Source organism: Fringilla coelebs (assembly GCF_963513975.1).
Source record: "Fringilla coelebs genome assembly, contig: SCAFFOLD_30, whole genome shotgun sequence".
NCBI classification, from domain to species: domain Eukaryota; kingdom Metazoa; phylum Chordata; class Aves; order Passeriformes; family Fringillidae; genus Fringilla; species Fringilla coelebs.
Window position 1 is genome coordinate 2,113,366 of NW_028167448.1, and position 21,971 is coordinate 2,135,336.

General features: G+C 48.8%; 1 protein-coding gene across 1 annotated transcript; it reads right to left on the bottom strand.

Annotated features, from left to right (window-relative positions):
- Window positions 1–235: 235 nt before the first annotated feature.
- Window positions 236–1,325, bottom strand: LOC311165851 (olfactory receptor 2AP1-like; the record flags this gene model as incomplete). The annotated part of the gene is made up of 1 exon (XM_084227346.1): window positions 236–1,325. Exon 1 carries the CDS (start codon window positions 1,178–1,180, stop codon window positions 236–238), a length of 945 nt encoding a protein of 314 aa, XP_084083472.1. The 5' UTR covers window positions 1,181–1,325.
- Window positions 1,326–21,971: the final 20,646 nt, after the last annotated feature.

Below are 21,971 nucleotides of genomic sequence, written 5' to 3' on the forward strand. Positions count from 1 at the left end.
AAATGGCCCTGGAAGCAGCCCGGGCACAGAATGAACGGAGTTTCTCCTCCTGCCATTGTTGGTGCTGTGTCTGGGTGTGCAGATGAGTCTCTTGTCTCTTAACCTGCAGGACACAAGCCTGCAGGAGCATCGGTCTCCTGAGGCAGCCCTGTTTGGGGGCTGCGCTCACAGGCACTGGTGGTGTGTAACAGATGACACCAGATTCTTGAGATGGCTTTCCAGAAATGCACCATGGTTAGGGGAAAAGCTTTGTTCTTGCCCTGGCAATGGATTTGCTCAGGGCCAGGATCACAGATTTGTTCCGAAGGCTGTAGATCAATGGATTTAAGAGTGGGTACAGGACTGTGTTCAGCAGAGCCACAGTTCTGTTGGTGCTCAAGGAAACAGCTCCTGCAGGACGCGTGTAGAGAGCAAGGCAGCTCCCATAGGCAATGGATAAGGTGATGAGATGGGAAGAACACGTAGTCAAAGCTTTCTTCCTCCCAGAGGCTGCTGGAAGATGCAGAACACAGAAGAGGATGCAGATGTAAAATGCCAGAGTCAAACATAAGGAACCCAGCACGACACAGGATATGAAGACAGAGTCTATTTTCCAGAGCAGGCTGGTGTCAGAGCAGGACAGTTTGAACAAGGGGGAGTTGTCACAAAAGAAATGTGGGATCTTGGAGCCACAGAAAGACAGCTTGGAGAGGAAGAGCAGGCGGTAGCTCAGCAGGGCAAAGCTGAGGACCCAAGCAGCAACAGCCAGGTGGACACAGAGCTGAGGCTTCATGATGGCAGCGTAGAGCAAAGGTTTGCAGATGGCAACATAGCGGTCAAAGGACATGACAACGAGCAGGATGAACTCTGTGCAGCCCAGGGCAAAATAGAAATAGTTTTGGGCAAAGCAGCTGCTTAGTGAGAGAGTGTTCTGACCAGAACTCAGCATCACAAACAGTTTGATGCTTGTGGAGGATGTAAACCAGATTTCCAGGAAGGCCAGGTTGCTGATGAAAAAGTACATGGGGGTTTGCAGGTGGTGATCCACACAGACGAGGAAAATGATGGTTGCATTCCCCATCACTGTTGTCAGGTACATGAGCAGAAGGACTCGAGAGAAAAATACCTGCAGTCTTGGATCAAGCTCTGGGAAACCCTCAAGGATGAACTCAGTAACTGCTGTTTCATTTTCTGGTCCCATGCTGAATTCCAGCTCACCCTGCTGAGACAGGAACTTGGCAAAAACAAGTGGGATAATTTCACAGTCTGGACAAACATTTCTATCCTTCCTTCTCTGCTTCTTTCTTTCCCTGCAGTCTTGCTATAGAGCACAGAGATCGTGCTTCAAACAATTCTCACACCCTGATTGCTCTGTTTCCCATTTCAGGTAGAGACCCCAGGGATTTTATTGTGTTCTTTCTACATTTTCCAAACACTCCCAAAGAATTCTTTCACCAGAGCAGAGGATTCTAAAGAGCTATTGGCTCTTTCCCCCCGTTCCTGGGAAATTCCCAGCTCACTCAGACCTACTGCAAAATCTGTCACACCCGTGTGCCAAACCCCTCTAATCTACAGCACAAACACTAAACTGTGAAGTTACATCCAATCTGTGCATTGAACTTCCTTGTTTCTACTTTTCAGTACTTGCCTTTGGACCAGGAGTCCCTGAGGATCTGTTGATTCCAAAATAAGCAATCCCAAGTATCTCTTTTGCAACCCTCTGCTTTCTTCCACAGTTTTTCCCTCTCTGGCTCTTCAGGAAAGGAATGGCGAGGGCAGAATAGGGACAGGGTATAACTTGGTTTTTAGTACCCTAAACGAAGACTGGAATTTATTATGGATCTACACAGAGTGTCACAATCTGAGCTGTCACCTGTCTGCACCAAAATGCACCTGTTCCCATGCAGTCCTTCATTGCTATTGCTATCAAATAACCCAAGTGCAGATCTAGAGAAAAGTGCCAAGAAGAGATTTGTAACTTCTGTTTTGTGTGCCAGTTGGGAGCACCCAGCCTCCAAATGTTCTCTTGTCTCCACTGGCTACAGAGGGAGCCTTGAGAAAACAAATTCTCCTGGGTGTCTGCAGGGGAGTAGGTGAAACTTACTTTTCAAGTCTCAAAATCCCTTACTCTCAAATCCCTGATTAATGAAGTAATTAAGTTATTCTGTTTTGAAACCAAAACACACAGCTAAGAAAAGATACATGAGAAAAAGATAGGCAATAAAGACTGGTATATTCCCTTTCAGGTTTTTTTGGTTTGCCTTTAGACATGGAGAAGAGCAGAGAAGATGACTTTGAAAATAGAATTATTTAAAATGCTTGAGGAGAGGGAGGGTCTGAAGCAGTGAAACAAAGCTCTGTTGATGTGCAACGAGAGCACTGAAGTCACCAGTCCCCTGGGTGGCCCAAGGACTCTCCCATCTCATTGTCCACACAGAGCAGAGGAGAGACTGGTCTGAGACAGGCCATCAACTTGAAACCAAGTGACTGAGTTCAGTCAAGAGCCCTCAAAATGAACCAACTCCAAAATGAGCAAAAATGAATCACCTTCGAAATTAAGTGTGGGACTGAAAAAGGTCTCCAAATTTCCACTGCAAGAAAACTGAAAAACAACTTCTAGCTTAAACTGTAATGTACTAACTTTTAGGGATTGGAGAACAGTAACATGAATATGGTAGTGATAGTAGTTATGATAGGCTATAGATAAAAGTTAAGGTATAGATAGGTTCTACTGTATTAAGATGCTCAGCAAGAAAAGTATATAATGCAATGTAACCGAAACTAAGGGTCTCCAGGCCTGCCTGCAGCTGGAGCTGACAGCTGTAGGCACAGGCTCTGTCGCCCACAAGCCTGGACTGCTGTAAGGTCTTGGGTGTAATAAACTGCATTTTGAAGAGCTGCCTGGAGTCCCACACCTCTCATTCAGGCTCTTACAATGAGTTCTGTTCCAGCTATAGTGGATCGGAGTCGTGGCACTGGAGGTTTTGGATCTACAGGACCACCCCAGGTTCTCTGGACTCAGAAGGTGACAGATGAGCGTCTGGAAATACAATGTTTGGTCACTGCTAAGGGATGTCATCCAGAAACTACAGCAATATCAGGTTCACTTGACACGGGAGCAGATGTAACTATAATTTCACAGTTTGTTTGGCCTCCAACATGGCCCCTCACTCAATCAACCTTTGGAGTTGTTGGGTTAGGTGGGTCAACTGCTGGTGCTTTATCTGCGATCACAATCACTGTAACACATCCGAAAGGCCAACAAGCTAACATCAGACCTTATGTTACCAGTGCTCCATCTAATTTATGGGGACGTGATTGCTTAACCCAGCGGGGTGTTAAAATTACCACGGATTTTTAGTGGGGGCCACTGGGATGCAGGGTCTTAAACATCCAGTTGTATCCTTGACGTGGCTGACAGAGAAGCCTGCTTGGATGGATCAGTGGCCCCTGCCTACTGAAAAGCTTCTTGCCCTGCGAGGCTTAGTGGCAGAACAATTGTAAGCTGGACATATTGAAAAATCATTTAGCCCATGGAATACTCCCGTGTTTGTAATAAAAAAGAAATGGGGTAAATGGGGGCTTTTGCACGATTTGTGGCAGATAAAGGCTGTGATGGCTGCAATGGGTGCTTTACAATCAGATCTTCCAACACCTACAAGGATTCCACAGGGATGAGAAATAATTATCATTGATTTGAAAGATTGCTTTTTTACAATTCCATTGGCTGATCAGGATAAAGAAAAATTTGCCTTTACTGTGCCTTCTTTAAATCATGAAGAACCAGGCCAAAGTTTTTGGTTTTGCCTCAAGGAATGAGAAATTCTCCAAGCATTCGTCAATGTTTTGTGGCACAGGCTTTATCGAAGGTCTGAGAGCAATTTAGCAATTGTTAATGCTATCATTATATGGATAATATCTTGTTGGCATTTGAAAATAAATAACAATTATCAGCTCTTGAACAATGCACTGTGACAAAATTAGGAGCCTTTGGTTTGGTTGTTGCCCCAGAGAACGTTCAGAGACAGACGCCTTGGAAATATTTCAGGTTGATAATCACCAATATGCAAATTGTGCTTCAACCCTTAAAATTGGACGTTGAAATTAAAAATGTTGCTGATGTACAGAAATTGGTTGGTGCAATAGGTTGGCTTAGCCATACTTGAGCATCACGAATCATCAACTAATCACTTTGTTTGACCTATTGTCAGGGATTACCTCCTCTACAGTGAGAGACATTTGATGCTGCAGCAAAAAAGGCAGTAGAAGAAGTTGTGTTTGCCTTGATGTCTAAATTTGTTACCAGGATAGATGTTTCTCTTGGTGTGCAATTATTTATTTTGAGAGATTATTAAATAGCATGTAGATTGTTGTGTCAATGAAATGATAAATGGGAAGACAAATTGCAAATTTTGGAGTGGATATTTTCTTCTTTCAGGTCCCGAAAAAAAGTTTCAGGTCTGTATGAGCTTTTTGCAGACATCATTATCAAAGGTCGCAGACGCTGCCATGAGAATTTAGGCCATGATCCAGTAATTATTGTCATACCAGTACAACAATGATATTTGAGTGGTGTTTTCAAAACAATCATGAGCTGCAATCTGCTTTATCTTCTTTTACAGGTCAAATAGCATATTATTTACCTTCTCATCCTATTTTGAATTTCACTAAGAAGATTCCCTTTCAGGGGAAACAACTTTTATTTTCTGTTCCAGTGGAAGGTGTGACAGTTTTTACAGATGGATCAGGAAGAACTGGAAAAGCTCCTGTAGCCTGGAAGAAAGATGACTGTTGGGAACATGAAATAATGGTTCAACAAGGGTCTTCTCAGTTAATTGAACTTTGTACGATACTCTTGGCCTTTACCTTATTTCCTAGTTCTGTAAATATAGTTACTGACTCTGTTTATGTTGCTAATTTAGTGAAGCAAAATAAGCAAAAAGAACAGATCAAGCTGTGTTGTATAATGTAAAGGAAAAACCATTATTTGTTATGTTGTGGAAATTGTGGACCATTATTCGTAATTGAAAGCATTCTTATTTTATTATGCATATTCATAGCCATACATCGCTACCTGGATTCTTTGTTGAAGGTAATGCCTATGTGGATTCCCTTGTGGCTGCCTCAGCAGTAAAACGGTGCCTAATGTGTTACAGCAAGCTGTTCTATCTCATCCAGTTTTTAATCAGGGTGCTCAGGCACTACGGAAGCAATTTAAATTATTGATACCGAAATAACAAGAAAAGAACTAATGTAGATATAGCAATAGCAGTAGTTATGCTAAGGCTTAAAAAGCAGCAGTTCACAAGCAGGCCCTGGGAAACAGGCCTGGGAATGTACTAAGAACCACAAACTAATAATTAAAGGATCTAGTAGAGCATGCAGAACACAGTGAAATAATAAATCAATGATAAAGGGTCCTGGTGGTGGGAAGACAAGCAAGGGGGATTAAAGGGGGGTAACCTATAGTTTTGAGTAGACAAGCGTATAGAATTTATGACTTTTAGAAATAATATCTACAAGGTTTATGTAACTGCATTGTGTACGGTTTATGTAACTGCATTGTGTACGGTTTATGTAACTGCATTGTGTACTTCTGTAAAAGGATATAAAAACCTGACGAAAAAGGGGAACGGTGGGCTCTGACTTTGAGACGATAGTCCTCAGACCCCAGGGCCCTCAATAAAGCACCGCACTAAACAACCTAGTTGTTTCGTGTCTCTCTGTCGGGCAACAGTTTTCTGGCGACCGCGGCAGGACTCCGAGGGCTGCTGGGGCGGTTCGCGTCCTGATCCACTCCACGCCGGCACCGAGTGATTCTCGGGGAGTCATTGGTTCGTGCCCGACCCCGCGCCTGTCGGACAACTGCAGGAGGTAAGCCCGAAGGTGCTTTATTTTTTGGTATTGGTATTGGGTGCCTGCCCGTAAGACGAAGCATCGGCTCCGCTGGGTTGGGCTAAAGACGTCTTGGGTAAAGCCTAGGCGCCGGCTGTAAGACGCGGCGAAAGCTTCGCTGGTCCGGCACTTGTTCCCCCGCGGCGTCGGAGGGTGACAAGTTGGTTGGTTGGTTGGTTGGTCTATCCTTCTATCTGCATAGATTTTCTTTCTTTTCCTGTCTATTCTGTTTAGGAATGATGCCTTTGAAAACGTTTAAAACTCTAGCAAGTTCCGGGATAGAAATCCCGGACGATTCGCCTTTGGGCTGTTTATTACAACATTGGAATGCGGGGAATTTTGGTCAAGAACTAAGTAAAAGGAAATTGATTGATTTTTGTAATAATGTGTGGCCTTTATATGAACCCGATGGTATGCAATGGCCTAGAAATGGTACACTGAATCCTGACATTATTACACCTTTGATGCATTTCCTACAAAATAATGAAAAATGGGATGAAATACCGTATTTAGACCTCTTTTATTATTTGAAAGACAAACCAGAGTGGCAAAAGGAGTGCGGAATCATGGTTTTGAAAACATTAAAGTTGAATTGTGAAGGATGTAATGGATGGCAGAAAGAGAAGGAATGCTCGGTTAGGTTTTCGGAACCTGAGGAGGATGTTTCTTTGTTGGTAGCCCCTAGTGCCCCCCCGATGGAGGAACGTGACTTTGGAGAAAGTGTGCCAAAGGTAGAAAAGGAGGATCGGGAAGCAAAGGTAGAAACCGCAGATATACCACGAACCCCCCTTAGTGAAAGAACTCGGAGAGGGCGGTGGGAGGTAGAAAGAAAGAAAAGGGAAGGGGGTGCTCATTTAATGGTTCCGCTGCGTGAAGCAGTCGGGCCACAGGGGGAACGAGTCATAGTGAAAGTTCCCTTTTCTCCGAATGATTTGCTAATCTGGAAACAATCAGCGGGGGCGTATCGGGAGGATCCTGAACGGACTGCACGGGTGGTAAAGATGGTAATTAAGACTCAGAACCCGGACTGGAATGATTTACAAGTTTTGTTAGACACAATAATGGATTCTACTGAAAAGGAAATGGTGTTTAAAGCTATGACAGAGAAAGCACGAGAAATGATTAGGTTACGGCTTGTGGATGGTACGGTAAATGATTTAGTACCTAGGGAAGATCCGGAGTGGGATCCCAACTCGACGGGCGGGTCTCGGAGACTTAAAACTTATCAGGAGTTGTTAACAGAAGGAATACGGAATGGAATACCTAAAACCTTGAATTGGTCTAAGTTGTATTCGGTCAGGCAGGAAAAGAATGAGTCTCCGTCAACCTTTTTAGAGCGGCTTAAGGAGACAGCTCGTAGATACACTAATTTAGAAGTTGAAGGAGAGTCGGGAAAATTGCAGCTAGCATTAATTTTTATGGGGCAGTCCCAGGAAGATATTAGAAAGAAACTACAGAAATTGGAGGGGGAAGATACTCGGAATTTAGATAAACTATTGGAAGTTGCGTGGAAGGTATATAATAATAGGGAAAAAGAAACGGCCAGGAAACAACAGGCTACTATGTTAGCAGTGTTACAGCAAGCGGCTGGAAATAATATGAGAGGAGGGAGCCGAGGACGTGGACTAAGAGGGGGAAAAGGGATAGCAAGGGGGGGGAGGCCGATGGGTACGGGAGGACTTATGGGTCAATTGAATATGGGAAGGGGAAGAATGCAGCTAGGAATAGATCAATGTGCTCTATGTAAAAATAGAGGGCATTGGAAAAATGAGTGTCCTCTCAACCAAGGAATGGGTTTTGGGGGAGGAATTATAGCTAGTGGGGATGGAAATCCGGGGATGATGAATAATACAGGTGCTTTCCCGGGAAATCCACAAGGGGTTGCCCAAGCCTTTATGATGGGGAATTATCAAAATTCAAGTTGACTAGATGAGGACCTTAAAGTAGTAATGGAAGTAGATGGGGAACCGTTAGAATTTAGAGTAGATACGGGGGCATCATACTCAGGTGTTAACACTAAGCTAGGACCTTTGAGTGATTCCACTATCCAAGTAGTGGGGGTTACGGGACAAGTTGAGGAAAGAACGTTTTTGCGACCATTAGATATAAAATTTGGGGGGAAAGAATTTGACCATCAATTTTTATATATGCCAAATAGCCCAGAATCGCTATTCGGGAGGGATCTATTGTCAATGTTAGAGGCAAAGATAATATTTGAAAAAGGTAGAGTAAGATTGGAATTTCCCGAAGAGAATATTGCTAAGTTGTTCGTAGTAAAAGAAGTTGAAGCAGCAGAAATACCACAAGAAATAGAGCAAGCTGTAGTACCATGGGTATGGGAAACAGGAGTACCTGGGAGATCAAAAGCGGCACAACCGGTTGTAATAGAACTAAAGGAAGGAGCCTCCCCAGTAAGGGTAAGACAATATCCTTTGAAATTGGAAGCACGAATAGGAATAGCACCCATGATTGAACAGTTTCTTAGCTTGGGAATTTTACAGGAATGTGAGTCAGAATTCAATACTCCCATATTCCCAGTCAGAAAGCCAAATGGTAAGTATAGATTAGTTCAAGATTTAAGAGCAATTAATAATATCACTAAAGATATACACCCAGTTGTAGCTAATCCGTATACATTGTTGACAGCTGTGTCGGAAAAGTTTAAGTGGTTCACAGTGATTGATTTGAAAGATGCATTTTTCTGTATCCCCTTGGCACTTGAAAGTAGGAGATACTTTGCCTTTGAGTGGGAGAACCCAGACACGGGACGCAAGAAGCAGCTCACCTGGACGCGTCTACCACAAGGATTCAAAAACTCGCCCACTATTTTTGGAAATCAATTGGCTCGAGAGTTAGAAGAATGGAAGACGACTCAGGTAAAAGAATCACCTTTCTTATTTGCCCTCCTACAATATGTTGATGACATCTTTATAGCTTCCACAGAAAAGGATGTTTGCCTCAGACTCACTATTGGATTACTTAATATGCTGGGACAAGCTGGATACCGAGTATCGAAAGAAAAAGCTCAGCTGGTAAGACCCCAGGTAATTTACCTAGGCTGCGAAATTTCACAAGGGGTGCGAAAGTTAGGAGTTAATCGAATACAAGCAATTTGCACCATACCCACACCACGAAATCCGCAAGAGTTAAGATCCTTTTTGGGCATGGTAGGGTGGTGCCGCTTGTGGATCCCGGAATTTGGACTAAAAGCAAAACCCCTGTATGAGGCAGCCAAAAGCCCTGTGTTTCAGTGGGGACAAACGCAAGAAAAGGCATTCCAGAGTTTGAAACAAGCCTTAAAGGAAGCCCCAGCACTAGGATTGCCAGATCTTACAAAACCTTTTCAACTATACGTAAATGAGAGACAAAGACTGGCAATAGGGGTTCTCACCCAAAAACTGGGCTCATGGAAACGCCCGGTAGGGTACTTCTCAAAGCAGCTAGACACTGTAAGCGCCGGATGGCCTGGTTGTCTTAGAGCTGTGGCAGCAACAGTGCTCCTAATTCGGGAAGCCAGAAAATTGACTCTGGGAAAAAGGATAGAAGTATTTGTTCCCCACATGGTCATTGCAGTCTTGGAACAAAAAGGGGGGCATTGGCTCTCGTCAAGCCGCATGTTACAATACCAGGCACTTCTCCGAGAACAGGACGACATTGAATTAAAAACAACTAATCATCTTAATCCAGCAGAATTTCTTAGGAGCAGCAGCCAGGGAGAAGAAGGCGAATTGACGCACGATTGCGTGGAAACCATTGAACAGGTGTATGCCAGCCGGAAAGACCTGAAAGATGAGCCTCTGGAAAATCCGGAATGGGAACTGTTTACAGACGGATCCAGCTTTGTGGAAAACGGAACCAGGTATGCGGGATACGCAGTAGTGACTTTGACACAAATAATAGAAGCTCGAGCCTTAACCCCGGGAACTTCAGCCCAGAAAGCCGAGATACAAGCTCTGGTAAGAGCCTTAGAATTGAGCCAAGGGAAAAGAGTAAATATTTGGACTGATTCAAAATATGCCTTTGGAGTAATACATGTACATGGAGCTCTGTGGAAAGAAAGAGGACTGCTAAATTCTCAAGGATCAGAAATTAAGCACAAAGAACAAATATTAGCACTATTGGAAGCAGTGCATAAACCTCAGGCAGTAGCAGTGATGCATGTAAGAGGACATCAAAATGAAGAAGGAAAGGCGTTCCAAGGAAACCAGTTGGCTGACAGAGTTGCCAAACAGGTCGCCCGAGAGGTATGGACACAATTAGCTTTATTACCAGCGCGATTTAACCCTGCCACTTCTTTTCTTGAGCAGAAACCATGGTATACACATGAAGATGAGAAACTTGCTCAATTTCTCCAGGCCCAGAAGAATGAAAAAGGATGGTATGTCACAGCTGTAGGTCAGGTTGTATTGCCAACAAAGGTAATGAAAACAGTTTTAGAAATCGAACATAACAAGTGCCATTGGGGGGCAGACGCATTAGTACAATTTTTAAAACATGAGGTGATTTCCAACCAGATGTTAACAATGGCAAAACGGATTAACGCCACGTGTCCAGTCTGTATTAAAAACAACCCAGTGACACGAAGGCAAATACAACTAGGAAAGTTACAAGTAGGGCCGCAACCAGGAGACTATTGGCAAATAGATTTCTCAGAGCTACCAAAAGCACAAGGGTACCGTTATTTACTGGTGTATGTGTGTACTTTTTCAGGGTGGCCGGAAGCTTTCCCATGCAGGACTAACCAGGCAAAGGAAGTAATTAAAACCTTACTACGAGAAATTATTCCTAGATTTGGGATCCCATTAGGAATGTCCTCAGATAGGGGACCTCACTTTGTAGCTGGAGTAGTCCAAGAGGTAGCCAGAGTATTAGGGATAGCTTGGGATCTCCATACGCCCTGGAGACCACAATCTAGCGGCCAGGTAGAGCGGATGAATCAGACATTAAAAGGGCAGATTAAGAAAATTTGTCAGGAAGCAAAGATACAGTGGCCTCAGGCACTACCTCTAGCCTTGCTAAGAATCAGGATTAAACCCAGAGAAAAGATAGGAGTAAGTCCATACGAAATTTTGTATGGCAAGCCATATCATGCTGCAACCTACAAAGGGGATCCTCACTTAGTAGGAGATCAAGTATTGCTGAGTTACATTTTGTCTCTAAATAAAGTTCTTACAGCGCTGCGAGGAACATTGCAGTGGAACCGGCCTCTGCCCTTGGAAAATCCTGTCCATGACATCCAGCCAGGAGATCAAGTATATGTGAAGAACTGGAATACGGAACCCTTGAAAGAAGTATGGGGCGGTCCTTACCAGGTGATCATGACTACCTACACGGCAGTGAAAGTCCAAGGGATCGAAAATTGGATTCACTACACTCGAATCAAGAAGGTCCCGTCAAGATGGGAAGTACAGCCTCTGTCAGCAACAAAAATGGTGTTCAGGGCAAGGCCTTAGCTCTTTTAACATTAGTCTGCATAATGCAGGTGGGAAAAGCGTTTGTTAAAATCATAGTTCCGGAGCCAGATGTAATAGTGCCGGAAGGTGCGGGAGTAAATCTAACCTGTCTGTTTTCTAACAACCAGAGAGCTGGATTAAAAGAAGTAAATGCAGCCTGGAGACAAATCACCACAGATGAAGTATTTACAGAAGGGATCGTGACACTTTGGGATATGGAACAGCAAAGAGGTAGCACCACATTGATGATATCTCATATGCAAGCTGATCAGGTAGGACAATTCTCATGTGTTGTGTGGATTAGAGAAAGCTTTGACTACGGAAAAATAAATGTAGATATTCTAAAAGAGAATAGAAGAGTACGACAGGTGACAGAAGTGGGAAAAACACAACAAGAATTGGGACAAGAAAACTTAATAGTGGGATTAATTAGAGATTTTGGGCAAGTACAAAATACTACGTCCATCACTGCATGTTTACCTTTACCTAAAGCGGCGGGAGATCCAATACCATGGGGCATCATTCCCGTTGGGGAAATGCCTCCAGTAACCATAAATGAGACAAAAAGATGTAATAAAGTGATGCAGAACCATACTAAGATGATAGAGGAAACCTATACAGTTCGAGGGCAATGGTCATCGCCGGGACAAAGGAGTGAATGCCTAAAATTACCAAATGCAGTTTATTCAAAAATTGGGCGGTTCCAGGATGTAGGATGGTGTTCTTATGACATAGAGAAAAAAAGACAAAAACCAGTCACTGAATATTCTTATGAGATAGTATGTCAAGAAGGGAGGGAAGAATGGGAACAGTGGAAGACAATTTGGGGTCCCAGCTTGTTAGAATCTTACAGCTACATAGGACCAGTACATTGGTGTATCGAATGGTCAGGCCAAAGGGAACAAGAACATTTAGGAATGTTAGGAACTGAAGTGGTAAGACGGGATCGAATAACCCCCACACCTAGCTGGAATTGTAGCAAAATCATCACATGTGATACCCCTGAATCCCAAATTGGTTTAGTGCCAGTCCGGATACTACTAAAGTGGGGCTGTGAATGTCAAAGATATAATCATACAATAACAGGTGAAATAAAGGGGGCTTGGAAAGATTGTCAGGCGACTACCGTCAGAAGTCCAGGGCATTCAGTGTGGGTAATGGGGCACGGACAATGGACTACCCATATGCCCATTAATGGCCCAATCACACAGATTACGTTAGGGGTCCCTACGCTCTGCCCTTTCTGGAAACAATCTAAATTAACACAAAGAGAGATACAGTCACGAACAAAGAGAGAAACAAATGAGGTGGCAGAAGAACTAGAACTGGGAGATGAAGACGAATGGCATGAACCCTCATCAGGAGTTAAATTTGGATGGGTATTGGAATCCCTGTTTGCACAAATTTCTACATATAGAAACCGGGAGATGCTGTACAAATTATTGGGACAAACTGAGAGGTTAGCTGCAGTTACAAAGAAAGGATTTAGGGACCTAAACTTACAGTTGCAAGCAACAACGAGAATGACAGTCCAAAATCGAATGGCATTAGATTTGCTCTTATTAAAAGAACACGGAGTCTGTGGATACCTCCAAGGAAAGGTTGATCATTGCTGTGTACATATCCCAAATGTCACAGAAGAAGTAGAAAAGGACATAAGTAAATTGGAACAAATTGAAACAAAAGTGCATGAAGTCCAGGAAGAAGCTGAACATAATTGGGTAGGAGCACTATTTAGCTCCCTAGGAATCCAGGTCTCTGGTTGGATATCATCAATTGTACAATATGTAATAACGATTGTGTTGATTATTGTAGTCTGCATGATTATGTATAGATGTCTTTTAGGAATGATTGCCAGAGAAGGAACTCATACTCGACGTGTCATGAGAGCACTAACCCGGAAAGAAGTAATCCTACCAATTCAAAGAGAAGACCCACCATCCTACTTAGAAACCATTACTTGAAGAATTGAGCATCCTTGCAGAAAATCTGAAGAATGCTCAAAAGGGGGGAGTTGATACCGAAATAACAAGAAAAGAACTAATGTAGATATAGCAATAGCAGTAGTTATGCTAAGGCTTAGAAAGCAGTTCACAAGCAGGCCCTGGGAAACAGGCCTGGAAATATACTAAGAACCACAAACTAATAATTAAAGGATCTAGTAGAGCATGCAGAACACAGTGAAATAATAAATCAATGATAAAGGGTCCTGGTGGTGGGAAGACAAGCAAGGGGGATTAAAGGGGGGTAACCTATAGTTTTGAGTAGACAAGCGTATAGAATTTATGACTTTTAGAAATAATATCTACAAGGTTTATGTAACTGCATTGTGTACGGTTTATGTAACTGCATTGTGTACTTCTGTAAAAGGATATAAAAACCTGACGAAAAAGGGGAACGGTGGGCTCTGACTTTGAGACGATAGTCCTCAGACCCCAGGGCCCTCAATAAAGCACCGCACTAAACAACCTAGTTGTTTCGTGTCTCTCTGTCGGGCAACACAAGCACCCTTTTTCCCCTCTTCCCCTATGCCCTGGAGACCCTGGGAAGCAAAAGAAAGATCCTGGGAGTCTGTGTATTACAACACACTCTATATACTAAAGAAAAAACAAAAAGAAGAACAGTCTCAAAGAAATAGAAAATTCCCACTGGTTCAAGTGGCCCCAGCAGACAGAGCCTCTGGGCTCAGGTCTCTGCAGAGCTCCAGCAGGGCAGACAGCCGAGCCCTGACAGATGAGGCCATGTCTTCCATGCCCTGAGGAGCTGATCCTGCAGCCTCTGGAAGACAGAAGATCGCCCACTCTGTAGGGACTGGAGGACATAGAATGTTTGAAGTGCCACATCTGACACGGCACTGCTGATGTCCTCCATCAGGTGTTCAAGGGCTGAAAGAGAGGAACAGAGCCATAGTCAGATCCCAGACCTGACGGGACCCTAGTAGAGCCCCCTGCCAGGGCCATCCCAGCCGGCTCTAGCCATGGCCAGGAGGGAGCAGGGACCAACAGGACCAGCCCGAAGCTGCCGGCCACGAATCCCCCACATGGCCCTGAAATCTCTCTGTGCTCTGCCCACACCGCCCCTCGGCCGCACAGGGAGCAGAGCCCTCCGCAGCCGGGGAAGAGCTCGCAGCTCCCCCCGCCAGCCCCCGCTGCCAGCCCGCTGCCCTCACTCACTGTAGCAGATGAACCAGAGCTCTTCCTTCTTCCCCTTCAGGTGCTGCCCGGCCATCCCTGGGAACACAGATCCTGTCACGGCGCCAGCGGCACAGCTCCCTGCCAGCGGCGCTGCCGGCGCTGTGGCCACACGCCCTGCTGGCCCGGCAGGGCTCAGCCCGGCCCTTGCCGCACGCTGCCGGCCCAGGGCACGGCTGCCAGAGGGCGGCAGCAGCGCCAAGGCCCGGCGGGGCTCCACGGCGCCGGGCCCGGCTGGCGCTGCCGGGGCAGCAGGCGGGGCTGGGGCCGAGCTGCGGCGGGCCGGGGAGGGAGCCCGGGCTCGTGGCTCACCCATGAACCTGATGGCCAGCACTTGCAGGGACTCCTGTGGGCTCTGCAGGTAGGGCAGGGCCCGGCGCAGGTGCTCGGCCGCTCTGCTGCTGTCCTCTGCCAGCTGGAGAGAGCGGCAGGAGGGAAGGGTTGGCGCGGGCTCAGCCCCTCGGGCGGGCGCTGCCTGCGCCCAGCCCCGGCCTCCCCTGCCCGCACAGCCCTGAGGCGCGGCCAGCAGCCGCTGGCGCCGGGCTCTGGAGGGGGCAGAGGGCCGGCTGCTGCCCGAGGAGCCGCGGTGCCGGCCTGCCCCACAGCCCCACCGGGCCGGGACTGCATCGGCCCCTGGCTCGGGCCCACAGGAGCCTGGAGAAGAGCCCGCGCGGCCTCTGGGTGCAGCAGCGGGGAGGGGCACAGCTGCCAGCCCCGCACTCTGAGCACCGCGCTCTGGGGGCTTCTCCAGGCTGAGGCTGGGGCTTCCAGGCCGTCCTTACCAGGCGGTCAGTGAACTTCCACAGCTTCTGGTTCTTCACCAGTCTTTCAAGATCCCTCCTCTTCAGGAAATTGGCCACACAAAACAGCAGTTCCCGAGAAGCCTGGAGAGCAGCAGAGATGGGGAGATGGCCCCACAGCCCAGGGTGCAGGACCCGTGTCCCAATGCCAAGGCCTGGAGGAGGCTGCAGCCCGGCAGGCACCAGGGCAGGAGGCAGCCGAGCCCCCTGCTAGGGGGACAGCAGAAGCCCATGAGTCCTCACCTGTGCCACAAGCTGATTGTCATTATGGCAGTGGAAGAAGAGTGGCAGCAGGCTCTGGCACAAGGGTGTCTTCAGGGCCTTTTTTCCCTTTTCCAGTGGAAGAGTCACCAATGTTCGGAAGAGCAGTATGGAGAGCAGCTGCACCTGGCTATTGTTCTGTATGAAAGGAAGAAAAATAAAACTCAGCATTGCGTGCATGGGGCTCATCTTGGCACAGGCCTGCTAATCCACAGGGCACAAAGTGTCCAGGCAGCAGCCAGTGGCCGTGGCTGGGGGCAGCGAGCCTTACGTGGTCAAAGAGTGGCAGGAGCGCCTCAAGCAGCTGCAGTGTGATGGGGCTGGGCATCAGCATGTCATTGTTCAAGATGATAAAGCTGAGAAGCATGACTGTCATGCTAACTATCTCTCCATCTGTGTCCCACAGGAGCTTCACAAGACTTTCAGTCAGGCTCCACATTTTTTCGGTCTGTGCAGAACACAAGTTGGTGAACCGCCATCCTGCTGCTGCAGGGCCTGGAGGCCAGAGGTCTGTCCCGAAGCACTTGGGCAGCTGAACAGGGAGGCAGGAGAGCTGGGAGCAGCTGCCCTGGCACCCAAAGCCCAGCCAAGCCCAAGCGACTGCATTCCCCAGCTCAGCCTCAGCCGCTGCCCCCTTCTCACCATGGAGGGCTCCTCAATGAGCTCGAGAAGGGCCCTGAGCGCCAGGCGACGCCTCTCCCTGCACTCGCTCTGCAGCTGTCTTGACAAGACTTGCAGGACTCTGTTAGCACCACGTTCACTCAAATCCAGGCACTCGAGGACCTGAAAGGCACAGGGCAGTGACAGGAGACCCGGCTGGCAGGATCCCAGAACCTCACAGGACTGGGCCCAGGCAGCAGCACAGGGCACGGGCACCGTCCCAGGGAGCCGCGGCTCCGAGAGGGCAGAGAGCTGGGAGGCAGCTGAGCGAGGCAGCGCTGGCCATCAGGCTCACCTCCACAAGGAAGGCCAGGGCGGGCAGCTCCCAGCGTGGCTCCTGTGTGCTGAGCAGCCGGAGCAGGTAGCAAGCGATGCGGGAACACAAGGGGATGAAGACACAGCACATCTCCCTGGCAGGAGAAGAAGGAACCAAGAATGTGGGCCAGGGGGCAAACTTTTGTCAGGACTGACTCACAGAGGTCTGGTCTTTCCCCAGCATCCTGCAAGGGGCCCTGGACTATTTGGGAGGCAGCTCCTTGTGGGCACCCTCCTCTCCCAGCCTTTTCCAGTCTGCATGCCATCCCATGGTGACAAGGCCCTCTGGCCCACGACCACAGGGACTGTGAGAAGCACCCTGGGCACAGAGCACAAATGTCAGAGGCAGTGGGGAGAAGGGGGTCTCACCTGGCCAGCAGACCCACGGCACAGTGGTGGGTGTCAGCACACAGCAGCATGTCCCAGCCACAATTGCGTTCCATTGCCACCACCATGTCCTCCAGCTGCATTCGGCAGAGCAGGGACTTCAGGGTCTGCACTGCAAACCTGTGTGCAGAGCAAAGCCCAGGTCACGCTGGGAGCACTGGCTCCTGTCCAGGGACATGACAGGGATAGGAGGAGTGGGATGGGGCCCCTGTTGGGGCTGGTGGCAAGGCCATGCTCTTCCTGGCATCCCTTCCAGAAGGTATCGACATCTTCTGGCATATCCAGAGTGCTGAAGAACACTTGGAAGAGCAGATGCACAGATACGTGGGAGGAAATACACCGTCACCATATGTGGGACACCGGGCACCTGGAGGATCTTCCACATCACCACAGTTGCCTGCAAAGGACAAAGTCCCCTGAGACAGCGCTCAGTGCCAAGGTGTCCATGTGGCAGGGCCTAAGCAAAGGAGGGAGAGGCCCAGGGAGACACAGGGGGAGCACCGGGCCTGGTGCCCCTGAAGCTGCCACGAGGCCAGGATTCAGCCCATCACCTGAGGGAGGGAGATGCAGTGGGGGAAGGAGGATGGAAAGCTGCTGGAGAGGCGGCCTTGGAGCCAGCAAAGGCCAGTTTCAGAAACTCACAGCCAGGACAAAGACATCCGTTTTGTCCCCATCAGACGTGCAGGTGCTGTGCTCTGGCCAGTTGCCCAGCACATCCAGGAGTATCAGCAGCACTGGCTCCGCAGTCCTGGGCGAGCACATGATGCTCTTCCACATGGTCAAAGCAGCTCTGTGGGGTTAGAGCTCTGTCTCAAGGGGGGTCTCAGACACAGCACCGTGGCCTGGGCAGCAGTGGGGATCTGAGCTGGCTGCCAGCTCTGCCTCTGCCCACTGGCCCTCACCAGCAGCACCCAGGCAGCCCAGCCCTGTGGGGACAGGCCCCTGAGGGGCAGCGAGGGAGCATGGCAGCAGGCTTGAGGGCTGAATGCAAGGGCTGTCAAAGAGAGCAGCAAGTGGGCCCTGTAACTCTCTGTTGGTCAGACACCTGGGCCAGGCTGTAGAGGGGAATGGGCTGGGGAGCCCTGAGCCCTCTGGGCAGGTGGGCCCACCCACCCAAGCAGACCTGCCACCCCCCTGAGCCCTGGCAGCGCTGGTGCCCATCTCCTGCCCCAGAGACCTGTGCTCCCAGGGGCTTCTGTGCCAGAGGGAGCCAAACCCCACGTGCATTGGGGGCTCTGCTCCTTCCTGCAGGGGCTGTTGGCAGGAGCACCTGGAGCAACTGCTGGCAGCACTTGGTCTCTGTCAGAAGCTCTCACTCCATACTGAAATTATTTTCTCATTGAAATAATCTCCTTTAGCACAAAAACACCTTAGCAGTGAAGGCACAGAAGAATCTGGCGTTTAAGAATCCTCACTTCAGGAAAGCTTTACTTCCCATTGCTCAACTCAAGTAGTTTCAAAAAGTTGCAAACTTCCCAAATTCATTGGGATGGCCTGAGAAAGTGAAGAGTTGGAATTACACTTCCCATCTCAAAGCAGCAACACATTTGCCCTAACATCATCCACTGAGATTCACTTTACAGAATGTAACACTACACAGAGGCAAGAAAAAGGCAATTCTTTGGTTTGCAAACGGTTTTCTATGAAAGGATGATAATATCCTAATTCTCTTAAAGATTAAAAGCTCTCAAGAAATGAAAGTCCACTCAGAGTTACAAAAGTAGCCCAAACAAACAAGTAGATGGCAAATGGCTAATCCTCCCCCTGGTACAGATATCCAAGTGGCCAGTAAAGTACAGCTCTCCCCTCTTGTTCCCTGCAGGAGAATCAGGATCTTGAACGGGAAGAGTCACAGATATTCTTTCTGCCCTCTGTAACCAAAACTGTGCCAAACCACAGATGCTGCCTTCAAAGTGACTCAAATTCCAGCCTAGACCTCTCACCTTCCAGACAACTCCTTCCCCAACACCCCACCAGTACCAACCCCCTCCACACTCCTGCCCAGAAGCCCTCAACACCCCACCAGGACCCCCAGCTGTCCCTGTCCCTCCTCAGAGGTTTCCCACCCTCCAACAGATGCCCTGGTTCCCTGCATGTGCTATGGGATGGCACTCAGGAGGATCTGCTCCAAGGCCTTCCCCGGTGGCAAGCTCAGGCTGCCAGGTCTAAGGCTCCTGGATCACCCTTCCCACCTCACTGGGAGCTCCCTGGGAAGCACTTTCCTTGAGAAGCAAGCCCCTTTCCTCCAAAGGCATTTTCCCAAATGTGTAGCTTTCCTGGGGAACACCAACACACTATTGAGAAAAGCTGGCAAGGCTGAATGACTCCAGGTCCTTTCAGGACAGGCACTCCAGCTCTAGCTGGTATTCCCCCAAGTGTGTTTCCAGGTGGAGGCTCAGAGGTGCAGCCCCAGGCCCTCTACAAACACAAGCTGCCCGCTGCCTCTTCACCTGCCTCAGCTTCTGCCTGCGGTCACAGCAGCAAAACCAGGCTGTTCCCAGCCAGAGCCCAGAGCCCTGTCCCCACAGGACGCTCTTGCCAGAACCTTCCAGGACTCTCTGCTGTGCACACAGTGCTTTTCATGCCCGCTCCCAACAGGCTTTGGAATGCAGAGCACAACCTGGCTGGCTCTGCCACCAGCACACCCCAAACACAGGTGGAGGAAGAAGCAGCAGGGGTTGTTTTGTGGCCATGCCCAAGAGAAACTGGAAGGCTGCCCTCCCTGTCTGTGTACCGCCACTGGGTCTCTTCTAGCCAGATAGCGAGACGGGTCCAGGGTTCCTTCAGGCGAGCAGTCTCAGGCCGGGCAGCTCAGCCTTCAGCAGGCCGAGTGTCCGAGGCCTAAGTGCCCCAAGCCTGACATCTTAGCAAGCTCAGTGATTATCAGCTCTTAGTGATTTTCAGCTCTTTTATAATTTCAGCTCTTTGCTTGCTAAGATGCTGGCCTCAGTGGCATCCACAGAGCAGATGGAGAGAGAGGAGAAGGCAGCCTCGGAGATTCCACGATGGTTAATTTGCAGGGAGTTCGCAAAGGGTTCCGACGAGCAGCTCTTCTACCAGAATGGGCCAGGATGGCTACTTATATAGGGTTAGGAGGGACTGAAAACTGACCAATTGTAAGGGTTAGGGAAACTAGCCTATAGGGTCACAGAGCGATAAGCTAGGCCAGAGGACCTAAGTGAGGACTCCAGGCTTAGCTATTCTGACTCAGCAATTGCTTATCTCAGGCTTACATCCTCCACAGGGCCCTAGCCATCTCAGTGTCCGCTACACCTGTGGTCTCACTTGGTTGGCTTTCTGACTGGGTCTGAGCCTGGGGCTGCCATTCCTCACTTGTAGGGACCAGAACCACACCCGGGATCCCAGCACTGCCTGACAGCGCTCCAGGCACTGGCACAGTGGTGTGTCTGAGTCTCAGGCACTGTGCAGCTGCTTCATTTGCTCTTAGGCACACCCAAAGCTCTCTGTTAAGCCCAGATGGTCTTTGGTTCTGCCCTCTTCCTGATCCTGTGCAGGGATGGAGCACTGCTGTGCTTTCAGGAAGCTGTTCTTGAAACCCTCCAGCATTCCAAGCTCTTTGCCCTCTGTGGATGCTTGCCATGGAGTCCCTCACCGCTGGGTTCAGAGCATCCTCAGGTTGGCTCTTCCAAAGTCCAGGGGCTCCAGGGTGCACAGCAAGATCTGTAGCTCCACAGTCTTGTGGAACTGGACCTCCAGCACAGGGACCTTTCCAGCCTGATCTGCCCTTGTTCCTCTGTGTCTGTGCACAAAACACAGCATGGAAGAGAATGGCAGGAAGGGCCTGTGTGTCCCAGGGCTCCGGATTTGCATCGTTCCAGCTCCAGAGAGATGCAGGTAAAGCGAAGAAGCCAAACTGTTTATTAATGGAAGGTGAAGCAAAGGGATGAGCTGGGAGAGAAGAAAGGGGATGGGCAGGGTCTGAGGGCTGGAGGCAGGGAGCTGTCAACAGAGAGGGAGAAGGCAGGAGCTATGGGAGATTCCCACAAGTTCAACTGTGCTAATCATCAGCTATGCCTGGAGCTCCAGCTGGTCTCCTCTGCTCTCCATGTGGTCTCACCTTCCAAGGGATCTGGAGGTCTTCAAGAGATACTGGTTCTTCTGAGCCAGCAGATGAAAGTAGTTCTGCAGCTCTTCCCTCAAACATCATCTGTATCAATGTGCTTATGTGAGAGGGGCTGTTGTCTTCACTCAGGCCTTGAAGGGCTGGAAGAGAGAGGAGCAGAGCCACAGTCAGAACGTGGATGTGCAGGAATCCAAGGAGACCTTCCTGCCAGGGCCATCCCACCCAGCTCTTGCCATGGCCACAGGAGAGGAGTGGCCAAGGGGATAAGCTGCAAGGTGCTGACCATGAATCCCCTCACCTATGTCCCTGAAAGCTCTGCCCACGCCGCCCCTCGTCCCCACAAGGAGTGAAGCCCACCGCAGCTTGGGCAGGGATTGCAGCTCCCTGGCCAACCCACGCTGACAGCCCACTGCCCTCACTCACCCTCAGGGAGGGCCTGGAGCTCTTCCTTCTGCCCCATCAGGAGCACCCTGGCAATCTCTGAGAACACAGGCTAACCATCAATAGGGCTGCTGTGGCTATTATCCTGTTTGCTTTATGGCTTAATGAGGTGAGGAATTCATGGATCTTTAACTTCCTTTGGAAGGCAGGCACATGGATTCAGAGCTATCACACAATGTGTGGGTTTGGGGTTTCTTTAATAATGGTACTTGCTGAGGAAATGACACTGGGGGAAATTTACTCCCAAACCTTCACACAGCTCTTTGAGTTTGCCCCACCAGTTTTCAAAGGGTCCAGATCAACTCAAAATGCTAATGATATACAGTTGCTGGTGTTGCTGGTAAGCCTGTTCTATTTAGCATTCAGAGATAAGGGAAGTTTAACATGATAACCACACTGACACCTACCCCAGAGACAAGGGATGCTGCTGCCCCTGAGATTGACCCTGCCCCACAGCCCACCTCAGAAATGAACCACCCAGACTGGGTGGGGGTTCTGGTGAAAG